This window comes from Populus nigra, chromosome 11 (assembly GCF_951802175.1).
Source record: "Populus nigra chromosome 11, ddPopNigr1.1, whole genome shotgun sequence".
NCBI classification, from domain to species: domain Eukaryota; kingdom Viridiplantae; phylum Streptophyta; class Magnoliopsida; order Malpighiales; family Salicaceae; genus Populus; species Populus nigra.
In genome coordinates, this window is record NC_084862.1 from 12728299 (window position 1) to 12752108 (window position 23810).

The following is a 23810-nucleotide window of genomic DNA, read 5'->3' on the forward strand; positions in this document are numbered from 1 at the left end:
ATAAAGCGTCTTATAGAGTTCTAGTCATAGCTAGGTGGTCATCTTTGTTATACCCGATTTGAAAAAACAAAAATATTATTGATAATGACTCGTTCACGTTTGAATCTGATTTTATATGATCAATCAAAGGAGTTGACTGAATTATATATATTTTTTTAATTTAATTTAGAACCTGACTGAAATTTAAGTTTTTTAAATCAACTAGAAACAAGTTTAATAACTAGATATAGGTTTCTCGCATACATCATTTTTTGTTAGCCATTAATTCGCTTTAATTAGAACTAGAAAATACCTAGGACGAGATTATAAGAGTCTATTCAAGTAATTCTTAAATTTTGTCTGGTCCGAAATGCTAGCTATATAGGAATCACAAAATGTACCTTAATTCGTTGAATTCAAGCAGTTCATCTCTATGAACTAATTAACTTATAGCCAGAAATAAATCTTCCAGCCAATTGTATATCGTTGAGCACTAATCAAGCTAGTTTCAAGTATTTTCTTACATCATGGGTGACCGTTGATGAGTATATATCATCCCAACTTGGGGATGTTTACACCTATAAATGGCCTTTGCGAATTCATTAATATTTACATGTTGATCTCTCTCTCTCTCTCTCTCTCTGTAAAAAAAATGAAGTGCTTTTTGAATTGAGCTGCTTAATTAATTATGATTGTGCCCCATCACCTCGTTTGTGGGATCTTGTAGAAAAAACATTAAATCTATTTCTTGATGTTGTCCCCTTCCTCTCTCTCTCTCTCTCTCTCTCTCTCTCTCTCTCTCTATATATATATATATATATATATATATATATATATATATATATATATATATATATATTAATCACAATTAATGCACTGTCTACTTTGTCTTTATATTTTTATTCTTGAGAATAATATAAAATTATTTTTAAAGTATCAATTTAAAATTTTAAATTGTGATAGTTTTTTTGATGTGGTCAAAATCTAAATAATTAAACAATTACAAGCTTGAGTCTTTATTATTATTATTATTATTCTATCTAATTGAATTAAAAATATTAAGTATAAGATGGTGATTGTACAATTTTAAGCTAAAAAATTCAATTGTACTAGAAAATAATACAAAACCAATTGCAAAACCTTATTTATAAATTCTTTTTATTTTTATTTTTGAGTTTATAAATTCATCAAGTAAACAAAATGATGACATATCTTTCTAGGAGGGATTGACTTGACTTGGCCCTTTCGTAAATCAACTTTCAATTATTATTATTATTTTTTTAAGATTGTTGTTGGGTTGATAGCAATGTGTTTATCAAACCCCTAATTAAGTCTACGTAAATCGTGCTTACAACAATGGTGTGCCTACGTCAAGAGTCAGGATTAACAAGTATTTATTTATTAGAATCATGCAGGAATTTAAGACATTTCCACCATTTAATAATTTGAGTCAAACATCAAAGTTCTATGTGGGATCGAGCCATATATAGAAGTATTTGAGATTCGAGAATAGAAATGTTAATTTAATCCTCGATTTAATATTTTCTTATTCTTAATTTATCATCCTCATCCTGTAGTTAATTAAAGTCTGCTCCCTCGTAATCATTTATTTCTAAAATACATAATCACAGGTTATCACAAAATTCACCTATACTAAGTTTATGCGAATTAATAGAATTTTGCTTTCGTTAGTTCTTATTAGGAAATTTGAATTTCATTAAGATTATTATATCTCTTGAATGTATTAAAATAGTGCCACATCTTCTTTTTTTTGTGTTATATACCCATAATAGTCAAAAGAAACGTGAAATCAAAGGGATTGCGAAGGAAGATATAAATTCAATTTATTTTTCAAAATTGATATCTATAATCTGATTTAATTGAAAGCTATAATAAATCTGACCATCAAGCTAAATCATAAAAAACAATGATAAATATTTGAAGTTTACATAGTTGTTAACTTTAGAATTTATTAAATTAGTCGAGATGCATGCAAGCTGATTCGAATACCCACATTAATAATAATAATAAAGAAACAATGATAAAAATTCTTACAACCATTTGATAGTTTCTTCAATTTTCTTCCCTTTTCACCATCGGTTCAATGCTTTTGCACTTCATAGCAAATTTCCTTTTCCCTCGATGCTCTTGGAAGCATACTCATGGTAATTAAGGTGTACCTTTTTTTAATATATTTTCTATATATATATGGTTGGTAAATCTGAGGGTAACGTATCGTATTCACATTGGGATCATATACCTATAGATTAGGTGAAGAAATATGAAATGAAAGCCAAGTGGCAACACCAAAGCATAGAGAACACAGCAATTGAGTGCTACTTGGAGTTTAAAAAAGGGTAGGACTAAGGAAAGGAGAAGACTGGGAAGGAAAGAAAGCTATGGCTATGAAACTCTTGAAGTGAAAACATTAATGACAAAGTTATATGGTGGCAGATGAAGGACATTCAAGTAGCGCAATAAAAAGGAGCCTGCATATATTGTTGGGTAGGTCTCGGTTTTTATAGTGCTTTCAAGTCTTTGTTTCTTCTCTGTCTTTGTCCTCGATCGGTGCAGCTCCATAGGAACAAAACGAAAGATTTAACACTAACATATATGTATTACTCTTCTTAATTTCTCAATTTGTAGCTGAATCCAATGCCAGCAATGATGAACTTGATAGTGAATGTTTAAGAGATCAGGGAGCAGGCCTCTACATATGCAGGTTAATTAACCATCTCCACCAACCTTCCTTCTCGCCATAAAGATAGACCCCAGAAAGAGAGAGAGAGAGAGAGATAGAGACAAGAGTCATTTTCCATTACCTGTTCTGGTTTCCGTGTGGGTTTGGTGCAAGTGATTAGATTAATTTGTTACTAAGCTATTATGTTTTTTTTTCTAGTAATGGTTTGTTAGTTCCCCTCAGTCTCCTTCTGTGTTTCTTTCTTGGCACTGAAAGAAACATGGGTTTTGTGGTGAATAAGAGAGGGTTTCTAGCTCCTCTTCCTCCTCTTGTTCTAGCTCTTCTCTTTGTCCAAAGGTTTACTGTTGTTGTGTCAGCCCTAAATTACACAAATCATAGGCAAGTCAGTGGCATGAGACTTGAAAGGATTCAGAGGCACTTGGACAAGATTAACAAGCCTCCAGTCATGACCATAGAGGTATATATTACATATCTATCTTCTTAAATCTACACCAAATTTTTGTTCTTTGTTCATGTTTTGATTTCATCTCATGTGGGATTAATTAGTTTCTTGTTTTGACATTTTTCTTTGATCTTTACAGAGCCCAGATGGAGATATCATAGACTGTGTTCATAAAAGAAAACAGCCTGCTTTAGATCACCCTCTTTTAAAGAATCACAAGATCCAGGTAAATAACCTAGAAAAAAACTAAAAAAAAAAACACCTCCTCCCCTCTCTTGCCTTGTCCTTTCCATTAACATGTAACATTGCTAATTAACGAAGTTAATTTCTCTTCTTGTTTTACCACTGTCTTTCAACATTCATCTAGGTTAACTTCCTGTTTGACAATAAACACTACCATATTATAACTTTTTTACGTGTAAAAGAAGGTTATGAAGCTCCCCAATGCTCCTAAATCTTGTGCATGAAAAAGGACTTTCTTGGCTCCACGTATTCTGTCATCTTCTTTTTCTCTTAAAAAACTCACTATATATTCAATTACTATAAAGCTTAAAGGTAAAGCTAAATCTTCTTTTCTCTCTCTCTCTCTCATTCCTTAGATATTAACATGTAGTAATGTTAACTTTGATTAATGCTAGTAATTATGATGATTATGCCATGTAATTAACAGAGAGAGCCCCCAGAAATGCCCAGAGTGAAAGCGTTGAAGGAGGATGATGAGTTGAGATCAGAAAGAACAAAGAAGAGCAATGAAGCAGAAGGCGTGAGCGGTTCATGGCAAATGTGGCACCGGAATGGGACAAGGTGCCCGCAGGGCACTGTTCCTATACGGCGGAGCACAGTTCATGATGTGCTGAGAGCCAAGTCTTTGTTTGATTTTGGCAAGAAACAACGAAGATCAATCTCTCTTGCTAGACACATAGATGCACCAGACGTAGTTAGTGGCAATGGACATGAGGTATCCTATCTTTTCTCACCCTTTGAAAAGAGTGCAATTTTGATTTTCATAGCATCAATATATATAAATATATATGGATTATTTTCATATATAGTTATTTCAAAATAAATAATAATAAATATTATTTTCAATATTTACAAAGACAAATTAAGATGACAACTTTCTAGCTCCTACTATAATTATTATTAAAATATAGAATTCACAATACTTTGAGTTTTGGTATTTTCTTTTGATTATTAAAAAAAAAAACTATTATTAGCATTTGCTCATACCACAAAAATGGATCCTAATTTTTTAATACACATAAATTTTATATTTGGTTTGTATTTCCGGATTAAAAGAATATAAATAAAAATAAAAATATAAAATAAATTTATTTATAGATAATTTTAGAGTTGATTTTTAGATTCTTAAGATATAAAATATAAGATAATTTTCCTGATTAGGACCCACATGATTTACCTTTGAAGTTCGTGTTATATTCATTTTCTACCCTTTGATCAATCTCTATCTCTGGTTAATAGCATGCAATTGCCTACACTGGATCATCACAAGAGGTGTATGGAGCCAAGGCAACAATTAACGTGTGGGGTCCAACAATCCAAGAGGTCAATGAGTTCAGTATATCACAGATCTGGATTCTCTCGGGATCGTTCGACGGCTCTGATCTCAACAGCATAGAAGCTGGGTGGCAGGTATCTCCTGTGCACACTATTTTCAATTATAATTAATTACTATATTTTCTATGGATTAATAAATGGTTTATATATATTAATTATATGTTTAATTAATGGGATTTTCTGAAGTAATGATTTTATTCTACTAGTCAGGTCAGTCCGGAGCTTTATGGTGACAGCAGGCCCAGATTGTTTACTTATTGGACAGTAAGATCTCTGATCATATTTAATTCTCATTTACTAATTAATTCTAATTTATGTTTATGTTTATGTTTATTGAGCAAAACAAAGAGAGATGAAGGAAAATTACTAAAAAAAAATTCAAAGGTAGGGTGGAATTTGTAATGGTTTGTGAGGCTGCAAAATAATTTTTTATGAAAGGTGTGAAAGAATAAAAAAAATAAAAAATTTTATTGATAATTTCATCGAGATTTAACACGTCGGTAATGGCGATAGAAATTTCATCAAAAATTAAAATATATGAAAACTTGATGCTTCTCTCTTCTCCTGTTTCTTTTTTTTCTTTCTATAAAAAAAAGACAATTAATATTGTTGTTTTCCAAAATGTAGTAGAAGATATTTTTTCAATTTGATAGTTTTGGGAAAGAAAAAACCCTAAAATGACAGTCACTATTTTAAATTTGTATCTTGCAGAGTGATTCATATCAAGCAACAGGGTGCTACAACCTTCTTTGCGCAGGATTTGTGCAAACCCATAGCAGAGTAGCCATCGGAGCTGCCATTTCTCCTGTATCATCATACACTGGCAACCAGTATGATATCAGCATCCTCATTTGGAAGGTAATAGTATATTATTTCGCGCTTTGTAGCTGATCAGTAATACTTTTTTTAAAAACATATAAAAAATATAGATAATATTTTAAATACTTTGGTCTGACGGTATATCAAATCCAAGAGACTTGAATCTAAGATAGTTGGATCTAGTGACTATACCGGACCCAAGTCTAGGGTCTGGTGATTATGCCAAACCCTAAAGTTTTAAGCTTGACATTGTTGCTAGACCTAAGAATCTTAGGTCTAGCGTGATATCTAGATCCAATAATCTTGAATTTGATATATTTGTTAGATCCAAGTAAACAACAAACAAACAAACAATAATTATACATTTTAGTTATTAAAAGAGAAAAAAGAAAGAAAAAAACATAAATAACTAAAAAAACATCTAATGAAAAAATAAGATAAAAATTAAAAGTAAAATTATTATTGTAATTTATAGTTAAATATCTTGATTTTCCCACACCCTTTTTTGTAATAAAAGCCTCATATGTTTCCTTAAATTTCATGTTAAGAAATAACAGAATATAACAACTCATCCAACCAATATGTAGTTTAATTAATTATTTAATAGGTAGTCTAATGATAAAAGCTTGGAACCAAGAGGTTTGTTTTTTCTGTGATCTCAGGTTCAAGTTATGTGGCTATTAATATAATGACACTACTGGAGGTTTATATAATCGTTAACTTCAGGACCCGTAAAATTAGTCAAGGTACACACAAACTAACTCGAACACCAACATTAATAAAAAAAAATATAATTTAATTAGGCTTCTTCTCGTCTCTCTCTTAAGATATCTAGAGAGTTTGGACCTCTCATTTATGTAACTTAATATTTAGAACTTATTGCATTTAAATTTCTTGCACATTCTACTTATTGCAAAAACTTATTTGTCTAATTAGCTTTTTATTTTATTTTATTGTTTTAACTTCTTTTTTTTGGGAATTAGGATCCAAAGCTAGGTAATTGGTGGATGAGTTTTGGTGACAACACCCTAGTAGGATACTGGCCAGCTGAGCTATTTACACACCTAGCAGAGCATGCAACCATGGTGGAGTGGGGCGGCGAGGTGGTGAACTCAAGGGCCAACGGCGAGCACACATCGACACAGATGGGGTCGGGCCACTTTGCAGAAGATGGGTTCGGAAAAGCAAGCTATTTTCGGAACCTAGAGATTGTAGACTCTGATAACAGCCTCAGCCCAGCCCGAAGTATCTCAACCCTAGCTGAAAACACCAATTGTTACAACATCCAAAGCTCCTACAGCAATGAATGGGGCACGCACTTCTATTATGGTGGCCCTGGGAACAATCCACAGTGCCCATGATTATGCTCCTCCTCCTCATCGTCAAGAATTGAAGATATAATTTCTAGGTCCACGTAAATCTCGAGTTCTGTCAAATTCTTTAAATATGTAATTATGTTCATGCTATTTCCATTCTTGTTTCTGCCATGTTTCCCTAGTTTTTGGATGTCCTGTTACGAGGAAGGAACGTGTGGATTCGTAAAATGGGAAAAGTGATATAGCATAAACAGGCATGGAAATAGCTGTATTTTAGCTAGGTATCTCCTGTCAATTTTTATTTGATTGTATGAAAATCAACCATATAATCATTTTCTTGGGTTAAAAAGTTGCTAGAGGTATATTTTTATTATAAATTGTTCAAATATTTTTGTTTGAAAATATATTGAAATAATATTTTTTATTTTTTAAATTTATTTTAATATAAATACATAAAAACAACCCAGAAACAACAAAACAAAAATAAAAAAAAATCAAAATGAATTTTTTAAAAAACTTTTAAAATACAAAAACACAAATACTCTCCATGTTTAGAATTTCTAGTAACCGGTGAGAAAATTTTTTAAAAGACATCGTTGTCACAAAATCCAAGAAGCCACAGCTAGTTTTTTACGAGTATGTTCAGATTTCATCAGAATTTATGACAAAGGTGAGACTAGAGGTGGGTAAACGCAACTTATTCCCTCCAACGAAAAATTCTAGTACAACACCACAGACAAAACAGCCAAGAGTACTCTGGAATCAAACATATGATACATAGCAACAACCTGGATTATTTTACCAAGGTTCAACCCAAAAATGATATATTGGCATGCTTGGCATAAAAGCTCCGGTGAATTATAAACATAACCAAAGACAAATTAGATCTGTCCCAGTATGACTTCGCCGCCAGAAACCTTGAAGTCGGATGGAGCTTCCTCTACATTTAGAGCCTTCACCATTCCATCTTCCACATAAGCAGACCATCTACACAAAGTACACAAGAGTCAAATGTCTAAGGAAAATATATCCATGATCAACACACAGATCAGTAGAGTCTTGGGTGGATGAAAGTAAATAACCAATATAAACTACGAATTGCATTTTAACTGCCACCTTAAAGAAAATGACAAATACATGGATATTTCTTTAGGGTTAATTGGCTCAAAGCCCACTCAGCAAAAATAAAAACAAGGAAATCAAATGAGATCCCAAGATCAGATAATTCAGAATGCTGGGAAACGCATGTTAGAACACCAAGAACAGACATGACAGCATCATACCTTTCAGAGCGATGCCCTAGCAAAGCAACAGAGAGATCTTTATTTAATTCCAAGCTCTTGTGAAGGCTCCCATCAAAGTCTCCGTAAAATTCAATCTATAATAGAAAAAGGCTAGTTAAAAGGGAAATAAAGTGAAGAAGATACTGCATATTGGAACAGTTAACTACCCTAACAAGATGACATTGTTCCTGCAAAGAGGATAAAACTTCTACAGTATGGAAATAATAACAGCACCGGTGCTTCATGGGATTAAGTGGCCGGAAAATTAACTCCACTTGCAGACATCTTATGAAGCAGCAAACAGTACATGGTTTAGTGATGTCACATAATTGCACAATTAGGGAATAAAGCCATTAAGGTCATGTCTACTTCGGAGAATTATCTAGTTTTCTAGGAAATTTCCTAGAATATAGAAAACTGTAAAGATTCAACCATAAAGTTTAACTGGAAATTGAGACATTACGTAAAAGGAGACAAGCAAAATCAAAACAAATAGAAAAGGTTTTCAGATCACATGTAAGAAAAGAGAAACAAATGTATATGATTCACAATAATCACTTACAGCATCTTTAGCTTGAAGTTTCTCTGCCCAAGCATTCATAGTATATGGATCGTTAACAGCCACACAAATGACAGAATCAATCCCTTTAGCCTTGAACTTATCAATTATATTTTTGTAACTAGGCACATGCTGCTGTGAACAAACCCCTGTGTATGCTCCCTGGACATGGTAAACGCAACACATAAAAATAGTTTTCTATCAACAAAATTAAGTCACAAAATAAAAAGAATCATGTTTTAGCTATTTAGGTCATTCTTTTTATTAAATCTTTGACTTGAGAATCTTATTCCCAAAACAAATTAATATCGCTTCCACACTTTCTTGAATAAAAAATCACCCTCTTCTCCTCTTCCCCATTGTCATCCACACCAGTGTTTGCGTTGAAACAACAATCATTTCGGCTTCCAACTTCATGTCTATCATACCAAAAGGAAAAGTGCAATAAGAGGATTAATTGTCTTTAGTGCTGTTCGTTGATTTGTTTGTGATGCATAGCATGAGGTTAACTTAAATGATTAATTTCACAAGCTTGACATCTACTTGAAGCTATTTATAATTTTTTCCTGATTAGAAACCAAGTTTTTAAGATGGATAATAGGAGAAAAGGACCCTTACAAGTGAGGTTTGTTTCACCTATTTGTCTGGTACAATCCAGATTTCTCTTGGCTTATATATATATATATATATATATATATATATATATATATATATATATATATATATAAAGAACTTCACAAATTAACTATATTGTGGATTGCATTTGATTTTGTTCTTGCATGGGCTTTACTTGTTCCAATAGAGACGACGGAGAAGAAACAAAAAGAGTAAGAATATAATAGCACTCATTTTGATATACAATGTCATGTAGAGACCAATTACAACACTCATGAGCATCACTAATGAAATAATCTATGCATAACAGGAGATAAGGATGAATTTTCCGAATAACGTTGTTAATTTAACGTCATGGATAGCACAAATGCAGCCACTAAACATTATGCTAACCTTGAATCACTCACTGCAACCGAGCAATAATTGTCTCCTTTTTTTATGTGAGTCACTTGCAAAGTTCAAGAAATTTTAAATATTTAATCCCAACACCACTAGGCGTCTGGCCTAATGGTAGTGAGCTCCTTGTACTTGCAAGGAGGTCACCGATTCGAATCCTGTCTAGAGTATTTGAGCTTAAAATATGCCCCATTACAAGAGAATGCCAGATTAAACCTTCATCCACTGATTGTGGGCTGTAGGGTCCTATCTATAGCCAAAAAAAGAAAAAGAAAAAAAGGAGACCTAATTGCCAACAATCAATTAAAATTATACCCAAAAAAAATTCAATTCCACCAAATTTGTAATAAAAGAAGCAGGAAAATATGAATTAAAATGCAGAAGATACTTACAGGGAGGCCGAAGATGACAACTTTTTTGCCCTGAAATATGAAATTAAAGAAAACAAATCACAATTAATTAAAACATTAAAAAAAATGGTATTTTACGTATTTAATTTCTCAATTAACTAGCCAACCTTGAAAATGTCTTTTAATGGAGTTGTTGAGAATTTTGAAGAAACACCTTCGTCCCAGGTCCGGGATTTTTGGAGGGAAACGCCGGGTGCAGCGGAGACGATGTCAGTCCCGACTGCAACCTTAGCGTAGGATCTCCACGATCCTCTGATGATTCCGAGACTATCAGCCATTGACTTGAGAAGGCAAGAAGGGCTTGTTCGCTTGAGGATTGCAGATGCCATGGCTTTACTACGCTTTACTCGATTGTGTTTCACTCTTGTTTGTTTACTGTTGTTTATGCAAGTTTAAGGTTTCTTGGCTGCTGGGGAGGAGGGTCTATCAAAATGAAAGTTGTGAACGACATTCACATACGAACGTTTGGCTTGTCGTTAAATGACATCCGACTGTCATTCACTATTATGAGTATTCATGGATAGAGCTCCGGAATGAGGTTGAAATTATATTTTTTAAAATTTTAATTTTTTTTATTAAAAATTAATTTATATATATATATATTTAAATCGTTTTAATATGCTGATTTTAAAAATAATTTTTTAAAAAATAAAAAAATATTATTTTAATGTATTTTTAAACAAAAAATACTTTAAACTGCAACTGCTATCATAATCCCAAATAGATCCATGGTCAAGTCAAGTTTGATTCTATAATTCTAACCAAACCAATTTTTAATATTTTATAAATTATTAAATCAATACATTCAATTTTTTAAAACCCAAGTAATCATAATGTTTTTGTGGATATTATAAATATGGGCATATGAAATCTTTTATTTAAAAATATATATATTGAAAAATAAATAATTGAATAAATTACTTAACTTAATACATTTGAAATACTTGTGAGACTCACAAAATTTTTGTATGCAATTTGCATAACAAGAAAATAAAATCAATCCAGTGATGGAAAAAAAATATAACTATGTGAAAAAAAATATGAAATTAATACCTACAATCTCATGTCTATAAGACACAGCAGACTTCTCTATTTTCTTATTAGTATTTTTAGCTAGCCACTGAAAAAAATGTTATTCATACTAAAACTTTGTGTTACTTTTACTTAATGAGTTTTTTTATTTAATGACTAATACAGGTTGAATTATGTTGAATGAATTTTAAACATTTCGACTTATGATATCTATTTATTAAGTTTTTTTTAACAGGTTGAGTTGGGTTGGATAATGTAAATTTTATAAATACCCTAGTTTTTTTTAACAAACTAATTTAAAAAAAGCTAAAGCATCTAGAAAAAAAATATCATATACATGCCTTGATTTACTGTATATTGTATAATTTTGAACTGAAAAAAACACACAAAGAACTGTCTCTAAAGGCTTACAATGATCTTTTCACTTGGTTCATTTGACATTCTAGAATTGTTTAGGGATATTTTGATCTTTTCATGATTTTTTTTGTATTGTAAAATTATTTTATTACCCTTGAAAGCAAAAAAAAAAAGGAACATTTAACTATGGTTAAGGAGCTTTTTTATATTTTGATTTTTTGCTACAATATAATGACTCATTTTGTAATTGTAATCAAATTTTGAAAAGCTTGACTACAAGGATTTAGTCATCATTTCACACTGTTTTTTTGTAATATGTTTTTGGTTCTAGGAGAAATATGGTATTTTATAAATAATTGCCTAAAGGTGGCTGGCTCTGGTGGCAAAAAATATCTTTTCCATGCCATTCGATTCATCCTAGCCTCTTTATGCAATGCGTGTGTTCAACAGAGCTCCAATGCAATGCTAATAATATTTTCTCCCCCCCCCCCTATTTTCTCTTTCCTTTTCGAAATTCATCCTTGGCCCTCTAAATTTGCAAATCAACCTTTTAAGTTATTTTTCCTTTGATTTCATTTTTTTTTAATTAATTTCTCAAATTTGATTTTGTTTTCAATTTTATCATCCTTCAAGTTTTTAATCTGTCAAATTCGGTTCCTATTCTTTTGGTTTTTTTATTTAAGATATTTATTATTTTATTTTATTTTTCAATTTTATCCTCCTTTTTCAATTTTTTTCATATTCAATGCTCTTTTTTTTTTCAATTTAATTCTTCAATATTAAATTGGTTGAGAATTGAACTTCTTAATTAAATCCAAGTCTACAATTTCAAGGGTTGGAAATTTAGAATATCAACACAAGTTTACAAGATTCACCTGGATCATTTGTCATGGAATGAAATAGTAAATTTATCGTTTTGTCCTACAAAGTCTTTCACACTAACCCTTTTTCAATTATTATGGATTAACCATTTTTTAATTTATCAGGGTTAATTCTGTCTTTTTACATCTTTTTTTTTCAAAAGTTAAATTACTAAAATACCCTTAAAAGCAAAACAACACTTAACTTGTGTGGGGTTCTTTTTAAATTCAGGTGCTTAATCCTAATCTTAAGGGCAATTTTGTATTTTAATTAATATTGATAATAATTAAAAAAAACTATTTTATTTTTTTATTTTATCATTCGATATTGGATTGATTGGGAAATAGACTTCATATATGATTTTTGTTTTTTGCTTTGTATAGGGTTGATGTTCAACATTATGAGCATTCATTTTTTATAATATAACTAAGTTAAATTTGTTTTAAAAAACCAAACTTATTAAAACCAGTTAAGTCTATGAACAGAGTCGCGGGGTGACCGGGGTCATATAGTATATTGTTGTCTTAATGTTTTAGAAAAAAGGTTTTCATCTTGATGTTTTCTTATAAACTATGTCATGCTTTTATGCTTTTACTAATCATCTGAGTTGTATTTGAATTCATAAAATTAATCAATTCATATCATTTCAACTCATATATGGTTTAATTAGAAACTTGTGCTATGCAAGGAGATAGGTTGAGATATTTCAAAATTTATCTGCTTGCCCAAGTTTAATGACTTTATCAAAAAGTCTCAAGGTTCTCAATATTTTTTTATATTTAAAAAAATCATTTGACCCATAAGAGAGTGTGAGCCAATCAATTGGCCTTAGATAAGATAGAGTTATGACAATGTAGTATATTCTTATCTTTCCATACTTTAGATCAATTCTGTTATCATAAATATTTGATGATATTTGAAAATCTAATATGCTAAGGAAGAGGGTTATAGTGTTTAGATAGTAGATGATGATTAAACATTCATATCAATATTCCATTCCTAGGAATTGGAAGAGTTGAGGGTTGGTGGTTGAGGTCTTAGCTCTTGCAAAACAATCATTTTGTGAAATTTTGGAACCCTCTGATGATTACATCAATAACTTTATAACAAGTGATTGTAATAAATGAAGAAATAAACATTTAACTCTAAAAGCTAGAATGTTTGTTCTTGGTCTTTTGTGATAAATGCTTTAAGAAAAAAGATTATGAATAATTTACCTGAGTGGATTGAAGGGTATTTATAGCTCTTGTATTACGAACCATGTTTTTTTTTCAAAAGGGTCGAAAGTTTTTTCCTCTTGAATATCTTAGTAAGAAAGAAATTCTTTAAATCAACATTAGTGCTAATGAAAATGTCTCTTGCATTGCATTAATATTGATGAGAATTACATGTTCACATCGCTAGTGCTGACAGAAAAATACTAGAGCTATATAATACTTTTAGACCATATTTCTTACACAATATTAATGTTGATGGAAATAACTATTTTTGTAACATTTATGTTGATTTAAATATATTCAACTCTTAAAGAACTTTTATACACCTAGGGGTGTAGGGAAATGATTACCTTAAGCTTTCAACATCTCGAGTTAAGGGTTTTAGGGATAGCCTTACGACCCTCACATGAGGTCAATAAAGATCATCGATTATATGTTTGGATCTGGAATGATTTTAAACCTAAGGATGTTCAGTCTTGACACCTTTCAAGTCCATATATATTTATGCTCAGCACATAGTTGAGCTCAAGAGAGTTGAGTATGACATCTTACCAGACTCACAAGTATTTAGGCTAAGCACGTAGTTGAGCCTAATGGTGTTGGGTTTGACATTTTATAAGACCTACAAGCGTTTGAGCTCAACGTATAGTTGGACCCAATGGAGTTAGGTTTGATTTTTCGCTAAACTCATAGGCACTTGAGCTCAATGTGTAGCTGAGCCCAATTGAGTTGAGTCCAACATCTTGCTAGACCCACAAACGCTTAGGCTCGGTGTGTAGCTAAGCCCTATAGAGTTGTGTTTGACATCTTGTTAGCCCCACATATGTTTGGGCTCAATACTAGTCGAGCCTAATGGAGTTGAGTCTGGTATATCCCCTAACTCACAAGAGTTTAGGCTAAGCACATAGCCAAGCCTAATAGAGTTGGGTCTGATATTTTACCAAGCATTTGGACTTAACACATAATTGAGCCTAGAGGTGTAGAGTCCCCACCTTATCTCTAATCCTTCTATTCATGGCCTTTCAAGCAGACAAGGTTGATCCATCAATATTGATTTTGTTTACCCTATAATGTGTCATTAAAGATTTGATTGTATCTATAGTTAGGATTAATCTTTTGCCTTTGTTATTAAGCTCTCCTTCTTTTTTTAAAAAGGTGTTTGGTGATGATTGTTTTTCAAAGTATTTTTTGCTCATGAATAAATCAAAATGATGTTTTTTTATTTTTAAAATTTTATTTTTAACATAAATAAATTAAAACAATATGATAAAATATATATAAATAAATTTTAAACAAAAAAAAATTGAATTTTAATCAATCTATATTTAGACCGCACTTCCGAAAACAAAGAGTGAAAGAAAGGACCTATTAAAAAACCGTTGTTCAATATTAAAAAACACGGAGATATAATAATAAGGATTAAATTATGTAAAAATATGAGAAAATTGGATGAAACAGTACTAGCATCTTTATGTGATTGAAAAGATTCAAAGATTTCGAATTGGATAAATTTTTTTTTTACTATGCAACTAATAATTCTCACTTGAAAATAGAAGAAAGATGGCAAGAAGACAGAAGAAAGATCATTTGAAAATACAAGAAAGATCAAAACAAACCGACCTCTAGATTATTATTTATTATAGTTTTGTGCAAATTCGTTAGATTTGTAAACAGAAGGGAAAATCTAATTTACAACCTCATTCCTAGTAATTTGCCAAGCGCAATTCACCAGTCATTTCTGCAATAAACCATACTTCCATGGCGAGCCAAAAGAGCAGCAAGCAATATCAAGCATTGACAATAACACCACCTGCAATGTAAACAAGATCCAAAATCTGTAAATAACCTTAGAAACAAACAAACAAACAAATAAATAAGCATAAAAGATACAGTGGCACCCTCAGTTGAACTGTAGTCCAGCAACTCTGCACTTCCTCCATAGGCAGCAATAGATGTTGAGTTGATAACACAACTTCCTGCTTTCATATGCTTCAAACAATGCCTTTATACCAATTAGAAACAAATAGATCAAAGCAATAGGCAAATTGTTTCCGCAGTTTTTCTCTCTTACTTGTTCAGGAAGAAGTAACCAAAGATGTTGGTTCTAAACAGCCTCTCAAGCCAAGCCTCGGTGACCTCTTCCAGTGTTGTACTATAATGTTGTACAGCTGCATTGTTCACCAGAATATCTATCCGCCCATATTCGCGCACTACATGATCAACAACACTCTTGCAATTATCTTCGATGCTAACGTGAAACGTCTGAAGGTATTGCCCGAAGTATCACGGCGTCAACCTTATATCTATCCTCTATGCCTTCTACATATGTAAAGGCCCCTCTAGTGCAAAATGATAGCAAACAGAGCAACCTTTCCCTGCCACGAAATTGAATATCTTTCATCTGCTGTTCCGATTGGAAAACGATAAGTAAACAGAAAAACTGAAGTGCAGAACAATGGTGAACTTGAAGCTTGTTAGAGGGCTTGTAGTCAGGGTTGATGTGTTGTGGAAGTAGGTGCATGTGCATGGGATATTATTTGCCTGGCTGTTGTGGCTGAGTCTCTGGTGGAAACTGAAGCTTTTCCTTCTTGGTTGCCATACTCTGCCACTGCCACAAGGTATTGGATACTTGTTCTTGTCCAAAAAGAGACAGAAACAACCAAAGAGGGAACCGTTTCACTTGCATGGAGAGCAGCTTGCAATGAAAGGATTTTTACAGACAATCAAGCAAGCCAGGTGCCAGGTAGAGCGGAAGAGGACAGTGATTGAAGAGGAGGGTCTGCAAAGTGTCTTGTTAATTGCCAGGTGTGCAGCCCATCTCGCAGGTGTTTCATTGATGATTTTCCAGTCAGGACGTTGCTCGTGATTCCATCAATGAAAAAGCAGGAATCTAACTTCTGTTTGTGATGGGAAAACAGAGAGGGGAGAAAGGTAGAAACTTCAGTTTTGAAACAGAGGCTGGCAGCTTTTGTGTCATAATACATCCAATATGATTTTACCCTAAACTCAACCTCAAATTTAACATAAAACAAACTCTAAACAACCCCAACCCCAAACTAATTCATAAAGCACCATACCTTAAATCTATAATTTAGAGTGTGATATTTTATTATTATTATTATTATTTGTTAATTATAATCTCAAATTAATGTGTGTTATTTTTAAATATTATTTTTATTTGTTAATTATAAAAATAATTAATAATAAAAATAACGAAACATAATAATGTGTATTTTTTTACATGTAAATAGCTTATTTGAAATTTTAAACAATTTGTTTATAATACTCATATATTCACCTGTAAATTAATGACTTAAAATCATAATTGAAGTAATAATAATAAAAAAAACTCATAACTAAAAAAATAATACAACATAATAATATATTTGAATTTATATTTATATCTTCTACGATGATGATACATCAAACCATACATCAAATCTACACTTTGAAGATTCATGATGATTAAAACCATGATTCAAAATGGAAATTTTATTTAAAACTGTGATTCAGAATAACAATTATGTTAAACTATCACATTCTCCCGATACTTTTCAAACAGTATCATTCTCCTGAAATTTTATGCGAACGGTGTCATTTTTCAAAAAAAAATCCAAGTTCTATCTTAAGTCTTGTCCTTGGATTGTTAACTTTTGTAGCTATTGGTATAACTAGTCCTACACAGTAAGAAACTACCCGTGGGTGGCCAAGAAAAATAACCAATTGTTTGTAAATATCCAAAAAGAAAAAACTTGATAATGCCCCACCAGCACAATCGTAACTATATATGCCATCGAGCATGTTATGGTCCACCGGGAATAATCCGCCTGTGTTGAGCAGCAGGAACATTGTACTTCATACATGATTGGTTTGATGCTTTGATACTTTAACAGGCTGTTTCGAAATGGTGCAGGTATAATATTCAAAGTCACTGCAGCTATAGCAGAATCTCCAGCATATCTATCGCATAAACTGCAATACATGCTTGTTCCACAAGACTCGAGTACGTAAAATCATACGACACAACTTGGCAGGAGAGGACAACGGGAATCAATATCACTGGCATACAACTTGCATGCATGAAACAGTATTATCTGGAGCAAGTTCATCAAAGAGGAAAAAACACAACTGCAGCATTTAAACCAATTCCTAAATTCAGATATGCAAAATCTAAAACAATCTAAGCAAAAACATTTTATGCACTCGGGATAAGGGTGTTGGTGACAGGGCAGGCTGCTTTCATGAGCTGTGGCCTTCTTTCGTTTTCTGCTCTATGCATCATTCAGTTCATTTTTCATAGACCCAATCGACATACAACAGAGGAAGTCCTCCACAGCTGAACGTATATGTTGGATGAGCAGGGAATAAAACAAAACCACATGCATTATATTCATGAAATCTGATGCGGGCATGTCACAACACTGAATCATAAATCAACATTGCCGTCTCTATGCCATTATGCAGCTAACATTGTTTTATCTTGTGTTCAGAAAACAAAACTGCTATTAGTAACCCATTTTGGAGCAGGAGGTATCAAGGCAAGACAAAAGAACAAGAGGCCCAAATTAGTGTTCAAAAAGCATCGATCGAAAAGGCCAGTTTCATACCTTCAAATAGACTTTGGCCTTCCCCTGACTGGAGTCTGGAGTGAATACAAGAGAGACATAGGTATCATTCGCAATGACTTTAGGGTTACTTCAGAAAAAATTGCACAAAATAATTTACACGAGCATTTGATTTAATCTCATCAAATTGAAGTTACTTAGAAAGCTACTAAACTAGTCCAAATAACCAAATATTGAAAAATGTACCAAAACTATATCTTCCCTGTGCTTCAATTACCAGAACCACCAAATAGGGACCAGTCATTGACTTTGAAACTAGAAACAGCAACCTTAAAAACCTCAGACATGGGCAAGAACCCAGACTGCGCAGCAGGAAGTAACCCGGGGCCAACAGCGGAAGCACTTTCACTCAAAGGGCTAATCAAAATGGGCTCATGAGCCACAACGAGAACATCAGTCCCAGCGTTCTTAAGTCGAAGATTGGCCAAATAAACCCGCACAACATTCTGGGCTTCCCTTCCTTGTCGTCCTTTGGAAATCCCCATCTGCCCAATCGCTGTTGTAACAAGAGCTGAAGAATCCCCAATGGGAACCTCAACCACCCCTGACTGGTCAACCAGAGTAAACCCTTGAGCGTCTTGCTCATTCGCGAGGTCTTGAAGAAACCAAACGGCGCTTCCATTGTCGTTGATATCAGGCTTCAAATCTAGTAGCTCGAAAACCAAGCTTTCATCTCGACTTGGGTCCGCGAATACTTCTTGATGGTCTGGAACTTGTCGAATATTGCTAACATCCTGCAACATAAAAACAGTTTTTTTCGTAAATCAATGGCATAAACAAAAATAATAATAACAATAGTAATGAGCTGACCTGGAATCTGACAGGGAAGGTGCTGGAAATAGCACCGCCAAAGAGAAGGCGGTCGGTGGAAATATCCTCCGGCATTAGCACTAGAAATGATGAAAATAATCAAGCGCTGCTGCTGCTTGCTGCTGGAGGGCTGTGAACAGGGAGGAAGGACACTTCGCTGTCTGTGAGTTGTTTATACGGGGGTTCCAGGGGCGTATATACGCCGCTGCTTCGGCCGTTAATAAAAAAAAATAAAAATTACTGTATCCACTATTGATTAATTTTACTTTCATGGGTTTGAGGAATTAAGTTGATTCAGTTTTTTTTTTAATTAGTTTTTTTTAATATTAAATTAATTAAGAGTTAAATTTTAAAATTTATTTTTTTTATTTTTATTATGTTATTTTAGTTTTATAATCATAGAATAATATTTAATGAGTTAATTTAAATTTTATTTTTTTTTATCTGGGTTTTTTTTAATTGATTTATTTTTAAATTTTATTATTTAATATTAGATTAATCATAAATTGAGTTTCATAATTTATTTTAATTTTTTTATTAGAATATTTTAGTTTCATCATCACATAAATATAAAATAAAATAATTATTTTAATATATTTTAAATAAAATAATATCATTCATCACATCACATCGCGGGTTATAAAGCTAGGCATAAAACCCTAAGGGATGTAACTCAACTAGTCATGTTAGTATTCAGAATCAAAACAATTAAAGCTTGATTTGTAAATCATATTTTAGAGATTTAGTTTGATTGTAGTTTCTGTAATTAAGTCCTAAAGATTAGTTGCTAGTCTGTCAGATTACTTATTTAGACAAGATATTTTTTATATAAACTATGTATATGCACGGTAAAAATTACACATAGTTAAAAGATTGTCTTGATGTTCTTCAAACTCCCTCTGTCAGCTTTCTTGTTTTCTTTATGGCATCAGAGCCGTTGTCTAGCACCTAATACTGCTTATTATTTTGCTTCCGCCAACATCACCATGACAGAAATATCATTAGAAAAATATTTGACATAAACAATGAATTTTTATGATCTTTACTACATTCATCCCTCAGATCACACCAATCACGCCATTGTCACCCAACTTTTGGAAGGTGATAACCATGTAACATGGAGTTGTGCCATGATGATGTCTCTGGAGGCCAAGAATAAGCTTGGTTTCATTGATGGCACGATAAAAGCAACCTTCAGAAACAGATCCTAAATATAGAGCTTGGAGACAATGCAATTAGATTGTAAAATCATGGATTCTTAACTCCATCAGTCCATCCTTAATAAATACTATAATCTTCTCTGATACTGTTGCTGATGTCTGGGCAGTCTCAGTGAGCGTTTCTCACAAGAAAATCTGTCACGCATATTTGAGCTTAAACAAAGGATCGTTGAACATCGCCAACAACAATAGACCATAGCAGCTTATTATTCAGCACTCAAGTCCTTTTGGGATGAGCTAGGATCATACAATGATCCACCTTTATGTAACTGTGCAGGAATAAAACAGATTGCTGAAAGAGAAGAACATGAACGAATCTTCCAATTCCTTATAGGTCTGAATGATATATATTCTGTTGTTCGTGGACAAATTCTATTGATGCAGCCGCTCCCCAACTTCAGGAAAATATATTCACTCCTGCTTTAAAAAGAAAAACAACGGCAACTTATTGAAGCTCATGACAATCCCATTCATGCCATGAATGTGAAAAGAAACACAAGGATCATAGAGAACAAAAAACCTACACGGCTACAAAACAACAAGGGTAAATCTTTATTTTGCTCACATTGTGAGGGAGATACACATACTATTGACCGTTGCTATTACATCATTGGATTTCCACCAGGAAACAAGTTTCATGGCAGAGATATCAAGCCACCGAATAGACACAAACGACTTACAATTAATAATGCTAGTAACGCGATCAAACCCAACACGGCAGCAAGTGGACTTCAGACCTTTCCTCAGTTCATAGAAGTGGAATACAATCAAATAAGGGCATTACTTGGTAAAAATCAGTTATGTGAAAATGTGACAAGACCTGAACACGATGAAGATGATTAGCCCGGGGAAGGAGCATAATGGCTTGTACTATCTATATGAGTTCACAGCTATCAAACCACCATAAAAAATTCAAGCCAACACCGTTTCCACGATCCAAGATTTATAGCACTGTCGCTTAGGACACCACTTTGCTGCACCATTACAATTTTTGTCTAAGACGATTCTTAATTTTTCTATTCATCATTCTATGCATTGTGACATCTACCCTATGGCAAAACAAACCAGACTACCTTTCAATATGAGTTTTATTTCTTTATATGCACCTTTTGATCTTATAAATTGTGACATATGGGGTTCTCATCGCACACATACACACTTTGGTGCTCGCTATTTTTTAACCATTAAAGACGATTACTCACATTACACTTGGATCTATCTTATGAAGCTTAAATCTAAAATGCAAACCTTACTAAAGTCCTTTATTGCGTTTGTCAAAACACAATTCCAATGTAATGTTAAATGGGTAAGAGCAGATAATGGGAGTGAGTTTACTTCTATGCGACCCCTTTTTAATGATTTAGGAATTCTTTTTCAACACTCATGTCTAGCCACACCACAACAAAATGGTGTCGTAGAGCACAAACATCATCATCTTTTGAACATTGCTCGCGCTCTACGCTTCCAAGCCTGTTTGCCACTTCAATTTTGGGGGGAAAGTATACTTATTGCAGCCTATATAATCAACCGTTTGCCTACACCCGTTCTTTCAAAAGCTTTACCCTATAAGAAGCTGCACAATACTACACCTACATACCATCACATGAAGGTTTTTAGCTGTCTTCGTTATGCCATCACTATTACACCCTCACACAAATTTGATTCTAGAGCACGCAAATGTATTTTTGTGGGTTATCCTTTGGGTCAAAAGGCATACCGCCTTTATGATCTCTCAACTCACACATTTTTCTTTAGCCGCGATGTCACTTTCCACGAATCTATATTCCCCTTCTCTGCTCAACTACAGGATACACAGTCCGATCAACCAGACCCCTATACCTCAAGCTTACCCTTACCAGCTTCTATTTATCCTCAAACACTATCCATTCCTTCCTCCCTTTTAGGCGAACAATCCATCTTACCTTTACTACCCCTATCCAACAATGTCATAATTTCCTCTTCCATGCCCTCTCCTTCCCCAAACCATGTCATGTCACCATCTCCTGCCACTATCCTTAACCTCCTTGAGCCACCCTTATCACCAAATGTTTCCACACCTCTCGCTCTTCCACGTCGAAGTACACGAACCCACAATTACCCCTCCCACCTCTAAAATTATCACTGCTTCCATGCCACCTTGCTTCCCTTTAGCTCGTCATGTTCTCGTTCAGTGAGCCTACATCATTTGCACAGGCTGCCTCTGATCCTTGGTGGCAGGATGCCATGCAAACTGAATTAACAGCTCTTACACAGAACAATACCTGAACATTATGTCCCTTACCAGCAGGTAAACGTGCCATTGGGAGCAGATGAGTATATAAGCTTAAATACCACTCTGATGGCACCATCGACCGGTTCAAAGCTCATCTAGTTGCCAAGGGATACACATAATTGGAAGGTCTTGACTACACAGACACCTTCTCCCCTGTTGCCAAGTTAGTTACTCTCAAATGCTTGCTTGTTGTTGTTGCTGTCCGTCAATAGCCCTTACACCAACTCGACGTTCAGAATGCCTTCCTTCACGGTGATTTGGATGAAGAAGTTTACATACAGCCTCCTCCTGGCCTTCCTTGTTAGGGGGTGAATATTATGTGTCGGCTTCAGAAGTTCAAATACTGCTTAAAGTAGGCATCACGTAACTGGTTCTCAAAATTCTCAACAGCCATTAAAAGCTTTGGATTTCAACAATCCAAAGTAGAATATTCTCTGTTTACTAAGGTACAAGGTGTCTCTTTTACAACAATCCTACTCTACGTTGATTATATGATCATTATAGAAAATGACACTGCCATAGTTGGAAAACTTGAAAGGTTTCTTCACAACCATTTTCGGATTAAGGATTTGGGCAATCTCAAGTACTTCATTTGAATTGAAGTTACCTACTCCAAACAAGGTATTATCATCTCCTAACGTAAATACACTCTTGATAAACTTAAAAATGCAGGTATGATTAGGGCAAGACCAACTAAAATTCCAATAAAACAAAACCAACGACTCACCCCTTCAGAAGGTGAACTGCTCAAAGACCCATCACCATATCGACGTCTTGTCGACCGTCTTCTATACCTCATCATCACAAGGCCAGACATTGCCTTCTCAGTACATGTTTTCAGCCAATTCATGCAGCAACTAAGGAAACCTCACATGGATGCAGCTCACCGTGTCCTATGATATTTGAAGCTAGCACCAGGACAAGGCATTTTGTTTCCATCACATGGAAAGTTACAGTTGAAAGGGTATTGTGATGCTGATTGGGCAAGTTGTCCAACAACTAGACGATCTGTTACTGGCTTCTACGTTTTCCTTAAAGGAGCTTCCATATCTTGGAAAAGCAAGAAACAGTTGATCGTATCACATTCTTCAGCAGAATCAGAATATAGATCAATAGCATCACTTACTTGTGAGTTGGTTTGGCTTAAACAACTCCTATGTGATTTACAGGTGCCACACTCGCACCCAACCCTACTATATTGTGACAACCAAGCTGCTCTACACATCGCAACCAACCTTGTATTTCATGAACGCACAAAACATATCGAGATTAATTGTCATACTGTGCGTGAGAAAATGCAATCAGGATTGATAAATAC

At 33.5% G+C, this 23810-nt stretch overlaps 3 protein-coding genes and 1 long non-coding RNA gene across 4 annotated transcripts; 1 reads left to right on the forward strand and 3 right to left on the reverse strand.

Annotated features, from left to right (window-relative positions):
* The first annotated feature begins 2269 nt into the window (after positions 1-2269).
* Positions 2270-7212, forward strand: LOC133667964 (protein neprosin-like). Its single transcript, XM_062087682.1, has 8 exons — positions 2270-2484; positions 2626-3137; positions 3262-3348; positions 3793-4080; positions 4605-4775; positions 4911-4964; positions 5412-5558; positions 6503-7212. The coding sequence occupies exons 2-8, from the start codon at positions 2940-2942 to the stop codon at positions 6878-6880; spliced, it is 1323 nt and encodes a 440-aa protein (XP_061943666.1). The 5' UTR covers positions 2270-2484; positions 2626-2939; the 3' UTR covers positions 6881-7212.
* A 306-nt stretch (positions 7213-7518) lies between these two features.
* On the reverse strand, positions 7519-10565 carry LOC133667965 (peroxiredoxin-2F, mitochondrial). The gene is made up of 5 exons (XM_062087683.1): positions 10206-10565; positions 10081-10110; positions 8681-8839; positions 8119-8213; positions 7519-7822 (listed from the first exon to the last, which is right to left on the reverse strand). Exons 1-5 carry the CDS (start codon positions 10425-10427, stop codon positions 7717-7719), a joined length of 612 nt encoding a protein of 203 aa, XP_061943667.1. The 5' UTR covers positions 10428-10565; the 3' UTR covers positions 7519-7716.
* Positions 10566-15173: 4608 nt separating this feature from the next.
* Positions 15174-16669, reverse strand: LOC133706250 (uncharacterized). The gene is made up of 2 exons (XR_009844475.1): positions 15464-16669; positions 15174-15375 (listed from the first exon to the last, which is right to left on the reverse strand). It is a non-coding gene; the product is annotated as an uncharacterized LOC133706250 (long non-coding RNA).
* A 1461-nt stretch (positions 16670-18130) lies between these two features.
* Positions 18131-19203, reverse strand: LOC133668207 (uncharacterized). The gene is made up of 2 exons (XM_062087972.1): positions 19001-19203; positions 18131-18924 (listed from the first exon to the last, which is right to left on the reverse strand). Exons 1-2 carry the CDS (start codon positions 19073-19075, stop codon positions 18400-18402), a joined length of 600 nt encoding a protein of 199 aa, XP_061943956.1. The 5' UTR covers positions 19076-19203; the 3' UTR covers positions 18131-18399.
* Positions 19204-23810: the final 4607 nt, after the last annotated feature.

What these genes read in the sequence shown, in the direction of transcription:
- LOC133667964 (XM_062087682.1), top strand. Translation starts at nt 2,940, where the DNA reads ATGGGTTTTGTGGTGAATAAGAGAGGGTTTCTAGCTCCTCTTCCTCCT. An exon ending in TAAAGAATCACAAGATCCAG is followed by an intron (nt 3,349 to 3,792) that starts GTAAATAACCTA and finishes TGTAATTAACAG; the next exon opens with AGAGAGCCCCCAGAAATGCC. An exon ending in TCAGCATCCTCATTTGGAAG is followed by an intron (nt 5,559 to 6,502) that starts GTAATAGTATAT and finishes TTTGGGAATTAG; the next exon opens with GATCCAAAGCTAGGTAATTG.
- LOC133667965 (XM_062087683.1), bottom strand. Translation starts at nt 10,427, where the DNA reads ATGGCATCTGCAATCCTCAAGCGAACAAGCCCTTCTTGCCTTCTCAAG. An exon ending in TTGTCATCTTCGGCCTCCCT is followed by an intron (nt 8,840 to 10,080) that starts GTAAGTATCTTC and finishes TACCATGTCCAG; the next exon opens with GGAGCATACACAGGGGTTTG. An exon ending in CTAGGGCATCGCTCTGAAAG is followed by an intron (nt 7,823 to 8,118) that starts GTATGATGCTGT and finishes TACTTTGTGTAG; the next exon opens with ATGGTCTGCTTATGTGGAAG.
- LOC133668207 (XM_062087972.1), bottom strand. Translation starts at nt 19,075, where the DNA reads ATGCCGGAGGATATTTCCACCGACCGCCTTCTCTTTGGCGGTGCTATT. An exon ending in CCTTCCCTGTCAGATTCCAG is followed by an intron (nt 18,925 to 19,000) that starts GTCAGCTCATTA and finishes TTTATGTTGCAG; the next exon opens with GATGTTAGCAATATTCGACA.